Source organism: Podarcis tiliguerta (genome assembly GCF_965153285.1).
Source record: "Podarcis tiliguerta genome assembly, chromosome: 12".
NCBI classification, from domain to species: domain Eukaryota; kingdom Metazoa; phylum Chordata; class Lepidosauria; order Squamata; family Lacertidae; genus Podarcis; species Podarcis tiliguerta.
The window spans coordinates 25,260,920-25,277,045 of NC_139545.1; the positions used below are offsets into that span (position 1 = coordinate 25,260,920).

The window sequence follows — 16,126 nt, forward strand, 5'->3', positions numbered from 1 at the left end:
CAGCAGTGGACCAATTTAAAACATTCCTGTCTCTCTCATTCCATTATTTTTCTTGATATAAAAATTCATTGCAACCATTTGGAATGAACTAATTCTGACCACGAGGGGATGTACATTAAAAATAGCTGTCTACAATTGAAGTTTGCAAGCAATCCCTTATGACACTGAATCATAGGCAGATCAGTCTTAAAAAATACTGCAATGTGCATTTGAATAGGAAGACTTTGCACAACGATAAAATATGCAACAAATAAATGAATAAAGCTAAAGAAATGACAAGTCTAGAGAAGATTGTATTAAACTTATTGTCTTCTAACCTGCCACCAGTTTGGGTCTTCACGATTCACAATTTGAAGAATTTCTCCTTTAGAAAACTTGAGCCCTGCCTCTTTGCATGGAATCAGGTTGTCGTTATATGGATTATAATCAAAGTGACACTTAACAAATACCTGTAACGAATAATGAAAGGGCTTAGAAAGTTCACATGGTGCTTTCTGCTTAACTTTAGACAATGCACGTTTTTAAGAAGACAATTAAGTTTCTAGCAAGTATAAAAGCAGTTAGCACAAATGGGCACAAATTACTGACATTGGTCTGCATTTCACATCACACTTACCCCGACCATGGCTAATCATGGCTTAGCCCAAATGAGTAAGCGTGTGGGCTCCCAGAGAGCAGAACACAGCCAGCTTGGTCTTCCCTGGTTGTTTTGTTGTTGTGCTTTGCTAAGCCATTGTTTTGCTGAACTTGTTGTCTGAACCCAGACTTGCGCTTTAGCTCATTCCAGGCGAATCACAAGCTGTACACCATAGGCTAAACAGCGGTTAAAGATTGTGGCTTGTCTAGAGAGAGCTGACGCACAAGCCTGGGCTCAAACACACTAAGCCAAACCATGAACTTGTCTTAGCAAAGCATTAATGAAACTGGAGAGCAGCACAGCAGCTACAATTTCCCCTCTGAGTGCCCACACATTCACTCATGCACATTTGACTTGTGTGATGTATGAATGAGGGCATTAAACTTAAGAGGCTGCATAAACTATGTTTTAAGTGTTAAAAATATTTCCCAAACATTAGCTAACAATAATCATAGAAGGTGAGAGCAATGCTTAATTTTTAATTAAGAAGGGTGCACTACTGAAACCTGTGTGGCGATTCCTGCTATCTATCATGAAAAGAAACCTGCTCCTTAGTTCCAAGTGCAGAAAGGCTGCAGTTGACCAATGGAATGAGGGAATGTACTCTTTACATGCTCAGCTAATATGGCTTCCTTGCTCCTCCTACTACAACCACCTCAGTTATCAATGGAATAGTAAGCCTTAAGAGACTTCTTTTTGAATGCATTTAAAGTTTAAATTTATGTGGTGTGCTTTATTCCAGTTTTTCTGCAGGTCAGCAGAGCATATATGGGTGGTTCTATACTTTATGCTGCATATTGCTTTTTTTTTTTTTTTTTTATAAAATGCACACAGCCAAGAGCCTTTTTGGGAGAAAATGCTAGGGAAAAATCAAAACAAAAAGGTAAACACTAGTCAGATACATATTACGGAAGAATTGAGAACACTTTGAATGTCTGCCAACAATTTATATTTGATGACAAAACTAATACTTTCCAAACATTTCATCAGTATAGTTTGTTCTGTGCTTTTCAAAGAAAAATATCCCTTTTGACATAACAAATTGATCCAGCAAATCCTTCTTCTGTAAAGATGGGCTCACTTCTTATGCAATGAGGTTTTCTTTTCTACTCTGCATATTTGAGAACTGGATCAGAGCCCAGCCAGCCAAATGTAGCTTCACAACATGTTAGTACTGTGTAGACTTAATATTTTTCATAAACTTTTTAAATATAGAAAATTGTAATCTTGAGGAAAAACAAAATGCTAACCTAAGAATTTATAAAAGACTAAATGTAGCTCATTTTTTGTTTTAACTATAAACTGCATATAGTTTAAGCATATGTTGGACACAAAGGTATCAAAGTAAATGATATACTTTTTCTCATTTAAGAGGAATTCACAAAAACAGAACTCCTTCAGGAAAGTAATGTAAAACCCTTTTGTAGACAGTAAAGAGTAGCTTCAGAGGTTATCTCCTGCTCTGTTGATACACTGACAAGTTGTGGCAACATATGTATTCTAAGTGAAAGAAAACCTTGTGCAATTATGTTAGATTATAATCTAACAAGAGAGTCATATTAATCCTGCATAGTATACACTCTACATAAGGATTTTATATTCCATCAAGTGGCCATTGGTGATCCACTGACTGTAGACAACTGATTACTATAGTTATGAGAATATATATATATACACATACATACATACATACATACACACACACACAAATATAAAGAAAAAATAAAACATATAACCAAATTTATCCCCTGCAATAGTTGATTTAATTAACATTAGAGTAAATGAAAGGAAACAAATGAAGTGCCTTCAAGTGAAACATAGTACTACTCACCTGTTGGGGAATAATATTATCTCTGTAGCTAGGAAGGATCTTCAGAGTGACACTTCCACTAATACTTTTCAGAAGTTCTTGCAACTCTTTTGGATTGTTTCCAACTTCATGACCATTAACCTCTTTAATAATATCACCCACATGTAGAAGACCTTGTCGATCTATCATTCCTCCATGAAGGATTCTTGCAATTACCAGATCGTTATTCTCCACCCTAAATGTCACACCCTAAATGAACAGTGGAAGGGTATCAGAGTTTATCTCTACAACATATGTCCACATTTTAAAACTAGACTCTTACTACTGTGATTGCATATCACATGAGAGTTGTTAAAACTTTTATGTTCCTGAAATCCAAAAAATGAAAAGTACTTCAAATAAGGAACTGGCTAACAAAAATCTATTTGTCAGGCTTTCAGCTAACTGACAGCAATGATTCTAGACAATTCATTAAGGTTTATTCCACGGTGTAGGTAGCAAGAATGTATGCTACCCAGTTAACATATATAAAATCAAGCTTACAGTTACCGAGGCCCCTGAGGAGCTTCTGGTAAATGGCATTATTTTACCCAACACAGCTAAAGGTTTGAACAGCTCTTGACAACTCTGAACTATTCAGATGCACTTAAGAAGTTTTCCCTTCCCTACTTCTGTTCCACCTTAGGCTATAGCTTCAGTTGAGAATGGATTTATCTTCTTACAACATAGGTTAAGAGAAGCAAGAAAGTCAATACACACAGACATGTCGAATATTCCTCCCCTCTGTATGTAGGGAAGGTGGGAAAACGGAATGTTCTTTCACAATTTACTTACCAGCGGCTCCCCTGCTCTTTTGTGAATGCCAAGTATACGGATGGCATCCACGGGCACTATCTGATTATTCACTGAAGAATTATTGATTTCTGGGCTAGAGGGAGGAGATTCATAACACTTTGATGCCACAATATCATGGGCTTCCAAGAGTGACTGCAAAAACAAAACATACATACATACATACATACATATGTAATGGAGTGTAGCAGTGTAATTACTAAAGTTACATTTGTTTCTATCTAAGTGATAATTGCCCCAACAGTCAGAAAAGGAGAAATGTAATAACTCCTCAACATTTCTGTGAACAAGTGGACACTGCAAAATTTCATAAGCTCAATTCGCATGTCAAAAGAGAAAGACAGTAAGCTTCTAGTTAATCCTTTTTTACTAGTTTTCATTTTAAGGTAATTGTTCCTATGCATGTTCTGCAGTTTAGAAAGTGGTGCTTAAATCTCATTTAAACTAGAGCAACAAATTGTTTAAGATTAACAGAGGTTTCTTCCACTTCAGCAAGACGCAAAGCATAACTAACTCTCTGGATAAAGGACACAGTGTTTTATCTTTAATTAGATGAAAATTGATTTTGATACATTATAGTAAGTGAACAAAAGTATTTTTTATTGTTAAGAATGAAGTAATCTTACCAAAAAGTGTGGCTCCTTCAGTATACCAACCAACTCTGCAATGTTTTCATCTTTGTTCATTAATGGACTGATGTCTTCAAGAATCTCATTTACCAATTCCAGATTGTTGTCACTGACAGCCTCAAGCTTAGAATCTTCCAGTCGTTCATGAGCCTGTGAAGATTGGAAAACAGACCTTAGATTGACTGGAAAGTTTTTGATTAACAACTCTGCTTCTCCAACTGTATTGCCTCTGGTTGCTTGTTCAGATAGTCTAGCATACAACTCTATCTTCTGAATAGTTATTTGGTTCCCCTACCTCTAGCAAAACAAGCAAGATACCATGGCTAGCATACAGCTCTGTGGAAGCAATAAAATGTATCTAGCCACAGAAACAAGGTTAGCAGGTTTTTTCCTCACCTTCGCAACTGTTATGGGGACTAGTGTTCACTTAATCCTGTGCACCATCACCATACATGCGAAACTGATTTCTTAAAGCATAAATAGGCCAACAAAGTTGGCAGCTGTGGGTGATATATGGTTAGTGAAAGCACCTTTTACCCGGAATCACAGAATTGTAGAGGTGGAAGAGACCCTGAGGATCATCTAGTTCAACCCTCTGCAATGCAGGAATATGCAGCTGTCTCATCTGGGGATCGAACCTGAGACCTTAGTGTTATCAGCACCATGCTCTACCCAACTGAGCTATCATAAATCCTCATTGGGAAGGCTTTTCTCTGGCCTTCCTGAATTGTGATGTTGCTGTCTTGTATATTGTTTTGCTCACTGATCTATTTATGGCACTTTATTACTTTAGTCTGCTCTTCACTGCTATGAGTGCCTTTGAGCTAAAAAACCAGCATACAAATAAATTGTAATCACAATTCTTGAGATCTTGATTCAAGGAAAGTGTTGCTAGCAAAGTGTAATCTGGATATCCAGATTTCCAGCATATACATATTTTATCTTTAAAAGTCTGTTAACAGTGCATTGAAGAATTCTGATATGGAAACTTTAAACTCATATATTTAGTTTCTCTCTTTAAGCAGCCATCAGATTCTCTACTCAATTCATTTTTTTTGGCACAAGTATAGATGTATCCTCAACCATAGTAAGTTTTAGAAAAACAGATCAGCGTTCCTTTACTGAAATTATGTATACAATTTTGTGATCCTAACTGTTTATAATATGGGAAACTGCCTTAAGTAATAGTTGCCAGTGAACTCAGTCACCAAAAACATATCTAGAGTGTCTGTGGGAAGAGTAGAACACCGAGTTGAAAGGAGCAGACAAAATCCCCCCGAAATGCTCAGGCCTTTCAAAAGGCTTATAATTATAGTTCATTTCGTTTCTATATCACTTTGTATTATTAAGGAAAAATAATCTGAAATCGGTTTTCAACACATTAAAACATTAAATACTACAATCCAGTACTAAAACATTACAATCCCCTTTCTATGCTGGATGACATCACTTTGTACACAGGGACTTGAAGCATATTCAGCTGTGAGTGTGAGGCAAGTTCTTCACACTCATTCACACTCATTACCCTGCAGAATCTTGCTAGTCCATACCAAGAGGGTTATAGACACAGAAATCTAGACCCCACTGCACACGATAAAGTCCAGCAACTCTCCATATACTGAGCTCTTTCCAGCCCCACCTTCATGCTAAATTCTGAAGTTAATATTAATATATATATATTAAATATATATTTATATATATATATTTAAACAACACTGTCACCTTAGCAAGCGATCTTACAATAGGATTCTCCATAATTCCTTTCAAGAAAATAAGGTCTATTTCTTCAGCTCCTGCTGATGGAGGCAAGTCCGTAAGGTTGTCCAAAACTTGCTGCATTGCTGCTGAAAACAAAGATGAAAAGGGAGAAGTTGAGCAAGAGATCATTTTTTAAAAAGTTAGGCTTAATCAAATAAATTTAGCATGCCGATTTTTCCTTTTAAACTGTCATTAAACTATTTAAGGCCCAACTACACTGTTTTCACATCATCTGATTATTTTTTTAAAGAAGCATTTCAACAGTTTACATTTAAGTGTGTAAAAAACTAAGTCATCATTAGTGCTTATGGCACAGTTCAAACCCAGTTACTGTGTATGTTGTTGTAAGTGGACCGATCTGTATGCTTAGAACAGAGATATAAAAGACATGGTCAGTAGTGCTGAACCTAAATGGATGTAATTACTGGCCCACAATTGTATTTGAAGGCACAAGTATACACTCACAGTTGCATTAAATTTTAGCTGATCAAAATCCCACCACCATTAAACAAAACATCTTAAGTGCATATTATTATTATTAATAATAATAATAATAATAATAATAATAATAATAATAATAATAATAATTTATTATTTATACCCTGCCCATCTGGCTGGGCTTCCCCAGCCACTCTGGGCGGCTTCCAAGAAAATATTAAAATACTGTGATACATCAAACATTAAAAGCTTCCTTAATAATATTGAGAAAAGGAGGTATGGCGGTATTCAGAAATAAGCTGAGAAGAAAAAGCAGCTACCTCTTTCAAAACCACAAAAACACAAGCAACAAGTCTGTTAAGAACACAAATCTCATTTGAGAAAATTCCAATAGATTCTGCACTGTTGTAATCCAGTTGCCTTTATTGTATAAGATGAACAGAAGACACTCTTAATAGCCCCTTCTTCAAAAAACTATTTCTTTTTCTAGCCAGTTGTACTAAGTACAATTTTTCAGCCATATAGTACCATTCTCAAAGTGAAATGGAGTTGGGTTTTAAGGAATAGCTGCTATACCCACACTTTCTAATAAATGCATCCCATTTCTTCCTAGCAAACAAGTTCTCACTGAAAGCATGTGTAGGAGGCTAATGACAGTCACATTATGCTTTCAGAAATTCTGACAGCAATGGGGATTTTTTTTCTTTAGTGGATAAACCAAGGTTGTTGCCAATCACTCTTAAGGTTTCTGAAACATAATGCAGTTGTGCTAGTTAACATAAAGATTAGGGGGAGCAACGCAGGCATAGCAGAAAATTCAAGTTAATAATCCAGGCTGTTCTGGAACTTGAAGAAACAGATACTAGCACCCAGCCATCTAAAATATTCTTCCAGTTCTGCCTAAAGAAACCAAGACAACTAGTGTAAGCTGCCACCATGTTTAAACTCAAAGATCTTGAAAGATGCACAGAAATTTTTCTCACATCTAATATGTCTGTGTACACCCACAGGTTTTCTACATGCTTGAGACAAATGTATAAGCTACATAGTGTTCAGTTCCAGTCTCTACACCTCAGAAAAAGGTATTATACATCTGGAAAAGGACAACCAAATGATCCACTCCCCTATGATGAAAGGTTACACTTTCGGGAGCTTTTTAGTTTAGAAAACAAGAAAAAGGAAGGGGGAAGGACGTGACAGACGTGTGTAAAATTATGCATGGTGTGAACAAAAACAGACATACTAGAACAGGGGCCATCCAGTGAAGCTGAATATTGCAAGGACAGTTCAGGACAGACAAAAGAAAGTACTTCTTCACTGGGCACACAGCTAAAATGTCTCTTAATGGCTATATTTCACCAAGTACCTGAAGTTGCCATTGTCTTAGGGAGTCATGTGGTAGGGACAAATGATGTTTGTATAATACCTATTATTGGTATAATAATTGAGAATAAACCGGGGGGGGGGGGGACTAAAAAATTCTACTTCACTAAACCCAAGGCTCACATCCTAATCAATATATATAGTAGCTCTTGAAAATTTATATTGTGCCAATTGTACAAAACACAATCAGTCTTGCTGTTGTAATTTATTTGATATGGCCCATTTCAGGTACATATCTTGCAACATGAGCCCACATTATAACTGTTAATTGTTATAAAAGCAAATGAATTATTAGAAAATGAATAATATGCTCTTTCATAAAATGTAACAAGGCTGCTTACAACATAATAGTAGCAATAAAATCAGTCTTTAATTATGTTTAATAGATACCTATAGACTGAATAAAGCATCAGTAGATACTGGTTGGTTTAAAGAAAAACATATTGTGAAAGCCTATCTAAACAGTTCAGTTTTTAGAAGATGTCTCAAAGTGGGCTGGGACAACTTCCTTCTAATAAATTTGGAAGCATGTGCATGACACCGCCTCTCTATTCCAATTATTTAATCCAAACAACCCTGTAAGGTAGAAGATATTCTGAGAAATGAGACTGGCCCAAGATGACCCAATTAATTCCATGGCTAGAACATAACCTATTACATTGTGACTGGCAGTGAATCACCACGGCTTCTTTTCCCAACATCCCATCCCATCCCAGGGACAGATCCACAAATTTTGCACATTCATACCACTAGCACCAGGCTTGCTCATATCTTGCCTCATATCCTCGCCACTCCACTGGAAGTCTGAGGAGCAACAGCTTCTCATTTCAGCTCTGTCCAGTTGCTATAGCTGGAACAAGGAAAGACACCATGGTATCTCTAGAGTTATTTTGACTTTCTCTGCTGTGTGTAGATTGGCTGGCTCTTCAAAACTCATTTGCTCAACAGACATTTGTCCTTTATTTTAACACACTGTCCTTTGGATTATATAAAAGAATAATTTAGTGTGTGGATAGGTCTGCAATTTTAATGAATGTTGATTCTCTTTATTCAAAATCCAGAGATAGATGGCAACCAGCCCAATCCATTATGTTCATGTCCACCATTCTAAAAAACAACTTCACATCAGACTTCTATCAACAGTTGTTCATATAAAGCTCCACATACAGGCAATTAAGACTAATCTCAACAATTTTCAAGCAGTGGCGATGTATCCAACAATAATATCAGTCTTGTACAAATTATATTAATCTATACTATTAAAATGCAGTGGCCGACATTTATCTTTGTGAGGAAGCACATACTTCCTCAGCAGGATATAAATGATCCTAACAGGTTAGGTTAATGTCCGTCCAGCCCAGAATGTAATATTCAACTGTGGTGGCCAGTATAATTTCTTTCTAAGGGCATGTATTACAAGAAAAGTTATATGGAACTGTAATTCACTCTAAGCTTAAGGAAGACAATGTTTTAATGGCATCATACAAATGAGCTTCATCATACTGGTTAATAGCTATAAGTCAGGACTACCAGTTTAGATATGTTTAATCTTTTTCTGAACCCAGTCATGCTATTGGCCATGATAATATCCTTCAGCAATTAATCAATAGCTCCTTACTACCATGCATGAAGGCCTTTTCTTTAAAGTAAACATACAAATTATACAATTCTCTTGAAACAAGTTATCTTTAAAGAAACCAATTACTTATCATCATGAATTATGCCCATCATATTCCACATGAACACCAATTCACATTTATCAAGGTTATAAACCCTAAACCTTTACATGTGATTGCATGTGATACTATAACATCTAATCTGAAAGCTACACACGTTTTAGGAAAACAGCCCTGGTCTATCTAACTCGATACTGACTGGCAGCAGCTCGCCAGGATTTCAGAGTGGAGTCTTTCCCATTCCTACCTAGATATGCCAGGAATTGAACCTGGAACTTACAGCATTCAAAGCAGACGTGGTACCACTGAGGTATGGCCCTTCCCCACATATTTTAGAGGCACAGCAAAACATAGGATATTTCAAACATTCTTCATCTTAAGGTACAATGTAAAAGGTTGAAGGCAACTGTTTCTCATTTCAGGGTCTCTCTCTCTCTCTCTCTCTCTCTCTCCCTCCCCCCACATTCTATTTACAATTTTGAAGAAAATGATACATTTTTTTCCATCAAGAGTAGCTTCAATTCAATGCTTCCAGCAGAATCATGTAAAGAACGGTGGATATATTAAAGTCTTAAATATTGTTTCTTACACATTAATACAAGTATGGCCAATGCCATTCTTTTAAAAAATGCTTTCCAAAATTAGGCCACTCCTTTGCTTATTCCAAGCTCGCATAGTTACCTATTCATAATCCACAGCAGCTATGTAGTGTCAAAATTCCCAATGCAATTCCAGGCATGCTTACTCCAAAATCCCGCTGAGTATAATGAGACTTGCTTCTAAGTAAGTGCACTTAGGAATGAAGCTTTAAACAGATTACATCTTTCTATTTTCCCACCCTAGCTACAAAACTATGTTCTATATAGATTAGGACTCCATGATATTTAGAATATGCTTGCCATTAGTGCCCGTACTATTTATCATGTATGTAGTTCTCCCAACAGTTGTTATCACAGCCACAATTCTACATCAACTGTGGCATTTATGGCTTTTGTAGGCTACTGGAGAAAACTGAACATCTGAAGGACAGAAAACAATCTTATAATTCAATACAAGCAGTGACTCCCATCAGAAAGCAACACAGATGCAGTAACATTATTTGTTATCTGCTAGATTTCCAATTGGGTCCCTAACTGGGTTACAACAGCTCCTATCATACAAATACAAGCCCTCAGTTTGAAAATGTCACAAATGTTAGAATGGTCTTCCAGGCTTATTCCCACCCACCACGCTGTTTCACAGCAGTTCACACATTAGTGTGGCATGCAAACATGTTAATGTGCCACATCAGGTTTGCAAGGCAGAAAAGCGGGCAAATAAGTTGACTGAGCATATGTATACACAGAATAAATCCACATCCAAACTTGGAGAGTAGGGCACATCTGACTTGTTCCTGGCACCCTACCATGAACATAGAGCACACGCTGCGCCAGTGTGCAAGCTGACCCTTGATCTGCATGCAAGAGTCACAGTTTATTGATCATTCAAAACCAGGGCTTCGGTCTAAGTGGAATCAACTCAAGTATTATAGTTTGATTTATTTAAGAAAGAACACAAGAAGTTGCCTTATACCAAGTTGCCACAGGCCAATCTAGTGTTTGCACTGACTGGCATCAGCTCTCCAGGGTTTCAGACTTTGCTTTCCTATAGGTCAGCCTTTTCCAGCCCTCTCTATAGTACATGAGTGCTATTGCATTCATTTTCTGTTTGTGGGCTTCCCATAGGCATTTGGTTGGCCACTGTGGGAACAGAATACTGGACATTTGGTCTGACCCAGCAGGTCTCTTTATGTTCTTAGCCTTGAGATGCCAGGTTGCACCTAGGACCTTTTCATGCCAAGAATGTGTTCTACGACTCAGGTATATTGATTCTCCTAAGGCGGGGATTACCAACATAGTGCCTGCAGGGTCCTCTCCCCACATTATAAGTTTGAAAACAGCATCCTATTGTAGCCAACATAGATTATGTGTTACCCCACAACTATTTCTCTATTTTGCAACTGTACCCAAGAGAACTGGGTGAGTTAAGGTTTAGTTCCCTATATTTCAGATGTTACATCGTGGTTAGAGCCTCTAGTAATTTTGAGGAATATATAGCAGCTATGTGGAGATCCTAGGGATGAATATATGGATACAAACAACCATCACAGGGGTCTTTTTTCCATGAAAGATGCAAAGCTGATACTAGCTGATGCCTTTTGGGGGTTACAAAAATGTTAAGTGATTGCCTCAAGTGTTTTAGATGACTCCTGTGAACATTTAATGAGTCTTCTGGCACCTTCAAGAGCAACAGATTTGTGGTAGCATAAGGTTTCATGGATTTGAGCCGACTTTGTCAGATGCATGCCATGAAGTGTTCTCAGGACACAGATGTATGTGCACACATGGGTACAAAGGGGTGTGTGTGCAAAGAGTAGAGCCAAAAGGACCTGTCATGCAAGAAAAATCATTGTCGGAGACAGAAATGATCAGCTTATAGAGAATGCAAACTGGGGCCCTCCCTGAGCAAACTGCTTACTGTCTAGGGAACCCCTTATCCATGCTATCATTATGAAAGGCTCTGCAATGAAGTGTGTATGTCCAACCAAGTGTGTATGTTCCTTATTAAGTGTGTGTATTCCTTATTTGACACATTCACAAGCTGAGCAATTGCTAAAATTCCATGACAACATTTTTAAGTTTTCTGAATTGTCCTCCGAGGAAAAATTTAAGCCTTGCTTTCAGTGTTTAAATGGCTATTTTTACAATTTAACTTTGAGCATCTGCTTTGCCATCACCTAATGCCATAGTTTTTCTTTCCTCCTGCTTCTAAGACTATTGATTTAATGCATGCTCCAATAATACATTAAAGTGTTAAAAACTGCCTGAAGCTGTAGAAGTTTTTCTATGGCTTGTGAAATGGAAGGAGCATGATCACAGCAATAGGAGTAATCAAAGGGCCATAGGCGATTTTTATTGCTATATAGCTGCATGTATAAGATGAAAGGACCGCAGAAGTAGGCTGCACTGCTACCAGAACTCTACCTTTAGTCATTTGAAGCCAAATCTACCGAAAGTTGCTAAAAAGATATCAAAGCTGTACCACTATCCCAAAAGAAATCTAACACGGCACAAAGTTCAGTAAGTTCTAAATAATTCAATAAACATAACTAGAAAAATATTAGTTTGCACTCTGGTTGCAAGTGTGCCTTATTAGCAACTGATATGGAGTGCACAATTACAGTGACAGGAGAGGAAATAAAACTGCATCTGGGCTTCTTGAGTGATTTTGCTCTCAAGATAAAGAGCCTAAATAACAAAGATTGAGAATCCCAAGGATACATTATATAAAGAAGCTTATTATGGATGGAAAACAAGGAGAAGGAAGAGAACACACAATGACAATGGAAGCCATGTCCTGTTTCTGACTTTAATTATGCTGGTTGGGTTGGTGGAGTCACTGATTATGCAGTAAGATTCAGGCCTATTGAAAATCCATGCTGATAAACAGAGAGAAGATCTGAGCTGCAAAAAGCCTATAGTTACAGCGGAAAATAAAGGAAATGAAATATTACAATGCCTGAAAAGGAGCATCAGCCTCAAGAGTTTCAATTCTAGTAATAAGAGCACTGACAGATTGACACTTGACTGATTCCTCCCAGAAGCTTTACAAACCATGATGCAGTTCGCACAGAAGTCTTTCCTCCCTAAAGCAAACATAGGACTCAGTGGTAGCCAAGATGCAGGGACATTGTGACCTGTGCCACTGATATCCCAGTTAGGTAGTCCAGAAAGATAAGATACTGATAGGTTAAAAAAGAAAAAAGATAATAGGGTCATGTTCCTCCTGCCCATCTCCTAGCACTGATAATCTGCAAGGGCAACTAAGGCAATTTCAGTTTCAAAGTAAGTCCAAAAAACAGATTTCAAGATCTAAATGAGTTTCCTCACAAAACCTGGAGCGGGCTTTTCACCACTTAAAATACACTCTTCCAATGCTAAACCTAAAACACTGAACAATAAAGCTTCCTATTAGGGCAGAGGAAATGCGTCATCTATTACTAAGAATCACCCTTGTTCAATTCACCTGATCCTGTATTAACATTCAGTTACTCAGTTACTTATCATGCTAATTGCTTTACTAGTGAATTGTATGCCACTTCCAAGACCCACATGCCAAATTGGTTCTTGTTGAAAACACCAATAGTGTTCTAAAATCCATTTGAATATTATCCAGAAGATTGTAAACCCTTTGTTAGGAATGATAGTGAATCTTTTGCCAAAAATTATGCAGCTCATCAAGAATAAATCAAGAATAAATCAAGGTATAAGAAAGATTGCATCAATGTATTCAAGTCTAATTTCAGCACCCTGCCAAAAAACCTTTGAACGCTGTATTGTTTTTTAATTGATACTTTCTAACCACACTTATTATAGTTGCATAGTCAGAAGACTGTACAAGAAGACAAATTTATTCTAATCTTAGGTACAAAAGTACCTACGCAGGAAACAATTCTGTGTGTGTGTGTATATATATATATATATATATACATATATATATATCAATGGCCAGGCTTTCTAATTTAACAGCCAAACCTTTAACAATATTCCTGCTTATGTTGTGTGTGACTAAGTAACTGCTAATGTCTGAAGGAAAAGATGGGTCCAACCAAAAATGTGACTACAATCTTTCAGATGAGCAGCACAACAGATTTTCAATTGGCTAAACTTGGATGTCTAAAAACTTGGCTATCTCCATCCTTTTTCAGGGGCAAAACTTTTTTCCTTCCAAATTTCAAACTGAGAGCTGCAAATGCATGTGCTATTTTGATTATTATTAAAGAAATTTTATTGGAAAGAAAAATAGCAGTGCTTGCTTCCAAGAGACTGACAACTGAGGAAGTGAACATACTAAAGAAAGTTGAAGTGCTTCTGAAAAGGAAGACATTTTGACAATTTTTCAATGAATCCACATTCCTTTAAAATTAATTTTCTCATCTCAATCTACCACTATAAGTAGTGGGGTTCGTGTCTTTTGTTGTCTCAGTATCATACATAATGGGACACCAGACATGAGTATTTAAAAACAAAACAAAACATGCTATTTCTTGTATTTAGCCACATCAATTAACTTACAATCGTCAAAAACTGCTGATGAGGGAAGTGGTCTAAAGTTTACTCTATAAATCAAACTGGGCATTTTCAGTATTAAAATGTGATTACAGTCATACCCCTGGGTTACAGAGACTTCAGGTTGCGTTTTTTCGGGTTACAGACTCACCAAAACTTGGAAGTACCAGAATGGGTTACTTCCTGGTTTCGGCAGTCATGCATGCACAGAAGCACTAAATCACACTTTGCGCATGCGCAGAAGCGCCGAATCACAACCTGGGTATGCGCAGATACGCTGCTGTGGGTTGCGAATGCTGTAGGTTGCGAACGTGCATCCCGCATGGATCATGTTTGCAACCCGAGCATCCACTGTAAAGCTTCCCTGTGCTGGAAAACAGATATCCACATTTAGTTTGTTAAAACAATTATCTGAAAGGCAGATTAGAGTGTGTCAGACAATTTGTACATTTAATTTGTATCAAACTCAGATTTCTCAGGTGGTGGGAAACAGCCAGCCTTGTATAGCTGGCATAGTCATCAGTTTAGCTGTAGGAATCCCAAAAATGAACCACTGTTCAGCTAAGAAGCTCAATTAATACTCTGGACAAGTCTGGCTTAAACACTGTTGTAAGCTCCTCAGAGGAAAGAATCCAGCAAGAGCTATAGCTGAAGCTTGTGTCATCCAACATAGGATGGCTTTTCTGCCAAACCCTGCCTACACAGGTTGATGAAAGTGTGTCATGTGGCAACTGTTGACTGAGCTACTATGTAAGACTGATTAGCAGCATCCTGTTTTGTGTTAGTTCAATCTTAAATATTTTCATATTTCTTGTCTAATTACATTCCAAACAATCTAAAGCTGCATTCCTAACCCCAATTACCTGGTAGCCTCATTAACTCAATAGGACTTCCGAGTAAACAATGTCATTCATACAAAGCCATTAAATAAGTAGGAACACTTGGTTGATTTCCTAGTTCTGTTCCAGGCTTTCTGCCTTCACTCTAGCAGTTAAGTCTGCTTGCTTAAATCACTTGCTTTTCAAGCATCTTCTAGAAACTGGTGTCTTGCTCACTCATACTTGTGGGGCAGCTTGTAACCTAGACCAATTTTTTGTCAAGAGTACCTGATGTAGTTGAGTTCTGAACAATGAGCACACACCACACAAATGCAAACATTTATTGTACCTTCAAATGGTTTGGGCTCTCATTTCCAGAACCAGGCAGAAGTAAAATACATGGCTGCCCAGACCCCATTAACCAAGAAAATTATGTGAATGAACTGAGAAAAGGGGGTTAAGGGGATCATGCCAAGGGTTCAGAGGAGATGATATTATGGTCATATTTCAAAAGGGAAGTATGCTAGTGTAGAAGAAGAAAGTTAAGGGAACTTCAGAGGCTGGGTCATTTGGAACAGGAGAAGGAGACAATTTTGTATCATAAACAGAAAGATCTGGCTACAATCTTCTAACCAATTCAGTCATATGGTTATAGTGAACTGAAATGGAACAAATCAGAAATGCTACACAAACAAGAGAATAACTTAACACATTCATATGGCAACTCATGATAGGCACAAATAGAAAGTCAACCAAACCAGAAATAACTCAAATAGTAACGAGAATCTGCTAACAGTCCAATCCTAATAATGTTTGCTCAGAAATATTTCAATGGTACTTACTTCAAAAGAAGCAAGTAAGTTTAGGATTGCAGCTTAAGTCTCCTAGCAACAACAATAATACTATTTAGTTCAACATGTATGTGGGCAGGGTATCAGTCATTCAATTTCAAGGAGAATAGCACCAGAAAGAAAGAGAATTGGATTAAAAAACAATCTAAATACACACAGTTGAGAA

At 37.3% G+C, this 16,126-nt stretch overlaps 1 protein-coding gene across 16 annotated transcripts in view; it reads right to left on the bottom strand.

Annotated features, from left to right (window-relative positions):
* PALS2 (protein associated with LIN7 2, MAGUK p55 family member) overlaps positions 1 to 16,126 on the bottom strand; it is a 39,742-nt gene that overhangs the window by 14,798 nt on the left and 8,818 nt on the right. For 4 of the 16 annotated variants that reach the window (XM_083405024.1, XM_083405011.1, XM_083405020.1 and 1 more), the window contains 5 exons: positions 5,651 to 5,772; positions 3,926 to 4,078; positions 3,282 to 3,434; positions 2,469 to 2,696; positions 318 to 449 (listed from right to left, as the gene is read on the bottom strand). In XM_083405024.1, coding sequence (XP_083261150.1) covers positions 318 to 449; positions 2,469 to 2,696; positions 3,282 to 3,434; positions 3,926 to 4,078; positions 5,651 to 5,767 — 783 coding nt within the window. In that variant the 5' untranslated portion in view covers positions 5,768 to 5,772. Of the gene's footprint in view, positions 1 to 317; positions 450 to 2,468; positions 2,697 to 3,281; positions 3,435 to 3,925; positions 4,079 to 5,650; positions 5,773 to 15,951; positions 15,973 to 16,126 lie in introns of those variants that run through there. The other 12 variants (XM_083405013.1, XM_083405018.1, XM_083405014.1 and 9 more) reach the window with 4 other exon arrangements.